Source organism: Lactuca serriola, chromosome 9, assembly GCF_051521515.1.
Source record: "Lactuca serriola cultivar US96UC23 chromosome 9, Lser_US96UC23_V15, whole genome shotgun sequence".
Taxonomy (NCBI): domain Eukaryota; kingdom Viridiplantae; phylum Streptophyta; class Magnoliopsida; order Asterales; family Asteraceae; genus Lactuca; species Lactuca serriola.
This window is the reverse complement of record NC_136416.1, coordinates 130,043,246-130,047,745: the sequence shown is the minus strand read 5'-3', so window position 1 is coordinate 130,047,745 and position 4,500 is coordinate 130,043,246. Positions and strand designations below refer to the sequence as shown.

The following is a 4,500-nucleotide window of genomic DNA, read 5'->3' as shown; positions in this document are numbered from 1 at the left end:
TTAGCTAATGAATATCTATCGTTGAGGTAGACGACAAAGTCAGTAACGGAGATCATCTAGATGTTTACCAAGAGAGCTTTTTTCCGTCTCAAGTATTCTGCTTCGAAGCAGGCCTAGATGTCGCGATACTTGAGCATGCTCAAGACTGGGATCGAGAGTTTGTGTCTACCCAGCGATACCGTACCCTCTCCGTACCTTCTCCAAGTTCTTTGTGTGCACGACCATTGTTCGTTGTCACCTCAACCACGAACCGGTTCGTGGAGAGTATACCGGTAGGTCTAAGAAGAGGATAGGAGAAGAAAAGCTAAGGATATTTGATTTTTTTCTTTTAATATATTAAGTTGGGAAATAGAGGATTAGAGGGTTAAGTTTTTTTAGGCGAAATAAAGGGCTTTCAAGTTCAAGTTCTCGCTGCACAGAAATTATTGTCCTTTGGTTTCTCTAGGGTTAGAGCTCCGAATCAACGACGGCAATGGAGGGATGGGATCCGACCACCAAGTCAACTTTGACACAAATTCCTCTCCTAACAGTTAAAGCCGGTCCTCGCGACGGCGCCGCTTGGACTCAGCGTCTGAAGGAGGAGTACAAAGCGTTGATCGCCTATACTTCAATGAACAAATCCAGAGACAACGATTGGTTTCGTATCTCCGCTGCTAATCCAGAAGGAACACGATGGACAGGAAAGTGTTGGTATGTGCATAATTTGCTCAAGTATGAATTTGATCTCCAATTTGATATTCCGGTGACCTACCCTGCCACAGCTCCTGAACTTGAGCTTCCCCAACTCGATGGCAAGACTCACAAGGTTCGTAAAGAAACCCATTTTTATGCAGTTTTGCATATTTTAAGTCAATTTTAAGATCTTACAGTATCGATGATTGTTAGTCGATTTTGGCTGTTTATATTTCAATAGGAAAACCTTGATTATCAATTCATATTTCATAGGATCCATTTCAACTTTAAGTTGGCGTGAATTTAACGCCTTGTTCTTAACTATTTTTATACAAAAATTGAAGATACCGTAGCAACTCCTGTTATGAGATGTGATGAAGGACCCACACAATAGAGAAATTAGGAAAGCTATAGATGTCTTAGTTTCTGGTTATTTCTTTTGAATCAAAATCAGTATCATCTTTGGGTAGCTGAATTGACTCTTTTACTGGACTCTGCTTGCTGCCAAACTACTTATGCATGCTCAGGAATCTTGCATTAAGTAATACATATTCAGGTGAAAAAAAACTGTATTTAGTTAGAAAGAATGCGAGGCATATCAAATTATCAATGAATCCTATTTATGCAAAAGGGCTATTCTTCTAGTAACCTTTGAGCTGGCTCACACAACCACCCATGCCAAAGCATCATGTGAGATGTAATGTCTGCAAAAAGGGCTTGACAATAATCGTTTTTTGCAAAAAAAAAAAAAAAAAAAAAAAAACATTGTAGCTACAATAACTTAGTTTAAGATGGATGGATTTGTTTGTAAAGAAGTGATAGAGTCTATTCTTATGTTTTTATTAAATTTTTGTTCATGTTGTGGCTGGCTACAGATGTATAGAGGAGGGAAGATTTGCTTGACGGTGCATTTCAAGCCACTCTGGGCTAAAAACTCGTAAGAATTTTATGTAATAGATTCATCATATTTATGAACAAGCCTCTACCAGGACTCGTTATGTAAACAAATAAAAGTTTAGAAATTTGTATCCATTATTATTTTATATAAAGTGAGGTTTGTATATTTCAGGCCTAGATTTGGTATAGCACATGCGCTTTGTTTGGGGCTTGCACCGTGGCTTGCAGCGGAAATACCAGTTCTTGTGGATTCTGGCATGATCAAGCATAAAGATGATGCCGTCTCCACCAGTGAGGCATGCTAGTTTCTTGTTATTATCTTATCGCTTAACAATACAATATACAATGTTATATAACATCACAATTTCCCTTTTCGACTTGAGTTGTGCTTTGGCTGAATCACATACAATAAGTATCCGTATCCCGGACTAACTCTGCAATATATGATTCCGATGCCTGCAATTGAATCAAAAACTTTAATTTATACTCTAATTTTGCAATGCAAGATTGTCGCTGACAATTGTTTCTTTTAAGGCCAAGTACAAGAAATAGCAATGTAGTTTCATTCATCTGTGCATAATATTTCATTTTTTTATGTAACTTTTTTTCATATCAAGGCATTGTAATTTCAATTTTTTTTGGATACTATACTTTGAAAAAGCTACCAGATTATAATTGTGAAAATTGATGTATAGTGTTTAGTTAAATTACTATAATTGGATAGATTTTTGATGTATGGAGAAGTGATAGCACGGTGTTATTATTATAAACAAATTAATGAAACTATGTTGCTATTTCTTTTATTCAACACATTTAATAAATGTTAGGTCTTTTGAAAATTGTGATCGTTTTGGATGATGATAAAACTCTATTTTTTATTTTGGTCATTGATTCATCTTAAATTCATTTAAGTGTTTTTTTTAAACAGCAAATCTATAATAAATCAAAATCATTTTTAACAAATGTTATATTCTAATTGAATTTGACACATGTAATTTTTTAAGATTTTTAGAATTAATTTTTTCCACTTGTTATTTTCTTATGTTTTCCATTTTCTTAAATTATATATATATATATATATATATATATATATATATATATATATATATATATATACACACAGACTAGGTGTGAGACCCATGTATTAAATGAGTTACTTAAAAAAATATATATGAAATTTTAACAATTTGAGAAGTTTGAATTTATAAAAAAAATGAGAATTTTTTTTGAATTATTAAAATTAATGAAACTTTAATAAATTGAATACATTATATATATAAATCATTTCTAATGAAATACCTTACATAATAAATGTGGAATTTTAATTTAATAAAATGAAAATTACAATAAAATGACAAGTGTAAAATAGAAAATTTAAAAATTCTAGAAAATATCATGTGTCCAAATGAATGAGAAGATGACATGTGACAAAAATATTTTGATTTATTAGGGAGGATATATAGAAAACTACAATCAAATAAATAAGAGCATTGAGTGGTTGAATGTATAAATAAAGATATTACATAAACATACATTTAAATCAAAAGAAAAAACTAATATTCGTCAACTTTGCTAAATCAAAAAAACCTATATCAATTTTATGAATCTTCTTTCTTCATTTAACAACATTCAACCATAGAAACTTGATGACAATTCTTCACTAACCTGCAATCAAAATATTTTTTTTGAAAAGAAGAATCAGAAAGATATTCCAAGCAAAACATTAATATTTGGAGAGTCACATTCAAGATTGAGTAATACACACAAATCATATATAAAGATTAAATGAGAAACTGAATATAAAGAAAGAATAGAAAAACTTTATTTGTTTTGGTTGAAAGAAAAAATCATATTACAATTACCATCGATGCGACATAACTAATTTCTTCAAATCTGATATTTTGATCGTGAATGCTTCAACTATACGAAAACTTTTGAATCACAATATCTTCAAATCCTTCTTACTTATACGACTTTATATAACATAAAAGACACGGAATATTGACTTTTTTATAGTAAAGTTTTCACTAAATGCTAATTAAAGATAATATAAGTTATAAAACTTTTGAGTGTTAAATCATAATTAAGAAAACTTTTGAGTTGCATTAGTTAAAAAAAGGGGTTTTAAATGAATGTGGTTTGAGAAAGTTAAAAAATGGGGTTTCAAATGCATGAGATTCAAGAAAAAATGCTATATATATATATATATATATATATATATATATATATATATATATATATATATATATATATATATATAGAGAGAGAGAGAGAGAGAGAGAGAGAGAGAGAGAGAGGTTCATATGTGGATAGTCATTTATTGTGTGGATGTAGGTACTAATCAAATTTTAATAAAAATTAAATTATTAGTTAATAGTGAAAGGGTATAATGGTAATCTTAATTATAAGTAATTATAGTAAAAATATTAAATTAAGTAATATCCCTTAATTTATGGTATCGCTGTCACCTTATAACAAACATCATCGTCGTCTTAGCAACAAAAAATATCGATCTCAACCCTACCCGCAAAACCTTTAATTGCCGACCACAAAATGATGGTTCTTAGAAGTCGCTTTTTGATAGCATTTCACAAATTAAAAAATGTCAAATTGGAGACACGTAAGTATCACTTTTTGTTATTGGAACGTGTCTTCTTCTTTTTTTTTTTTTCCATAAATCTTTAATTTTTATTTCTTTTAATTTTTTCTATTAAAGAGTTATTGATGAAGATGAATATAATTAATTCATTTTGTTTACTTTTTTACATTGATGCCTACTACGAATGTTTTTGTTTATAGACTTTATCTATTTTATTTTTTGAATATTGATAATTCCTTTAGTAAACTCATTGATATATATGTTTTTGGTGTGTTATGGTCCATTTCATGCCACCCTGATCGCTGGTGATCTAAATCATATTTTAGAATAAT

At 30.2% G+C, this 4,500-nt stretch overlaps 1 protein-coding gene across 1 annotated transcript; it reads left to right on the top strand.

Annotated features, from left to right (window-relative positions):
* Nucleotides 1-376: 376 nt before the first annotated feature.
* LOC145074679 (ubiquitin-fold modifier-conjugating enzyme) lies at nt 377-2,061 on the top strand. Its single transcript, XM_079021008.1, has 3 exons — nt 377-805; nt 1,548-1,609; nt 1,742-2,061. Exons 1-3 carry the CDS (start codon nt 473-475, stop codon nt 1,872-1,874), a joined length of 528 nt encoding a protein of 175 aa, XP_078877134.1. The 5' UTR covers nt 377-472; the 3' UTR covers nt 1,875-2,061.
* Nucleotides 2,062-4,500: the final 2,439 nt, after the last annotated feature.

Coding starts and splice junctions, on each gene's coding strand:
- LOC145074679 (XM_079021008.1), top strand. CDS start 473: ATGGAGGGATGGGATCCGACCACCAAGTCAACTTTGACACAAATTCCT. Junction 806..1,547: donor TCGATGGCAAGACTCACAAG/GTTCGTAAAGAA, acceptor GGCTGGCTACAG/ATGTATAGAGGAGGGAAGAT. Junction 1,610..1,741: donor CCACTCTGGGCTAAAAACTC/GTAAGAATTTTA, acceptor TGTATATTTCAG/GCCTAGATTTGGTATAGCAC.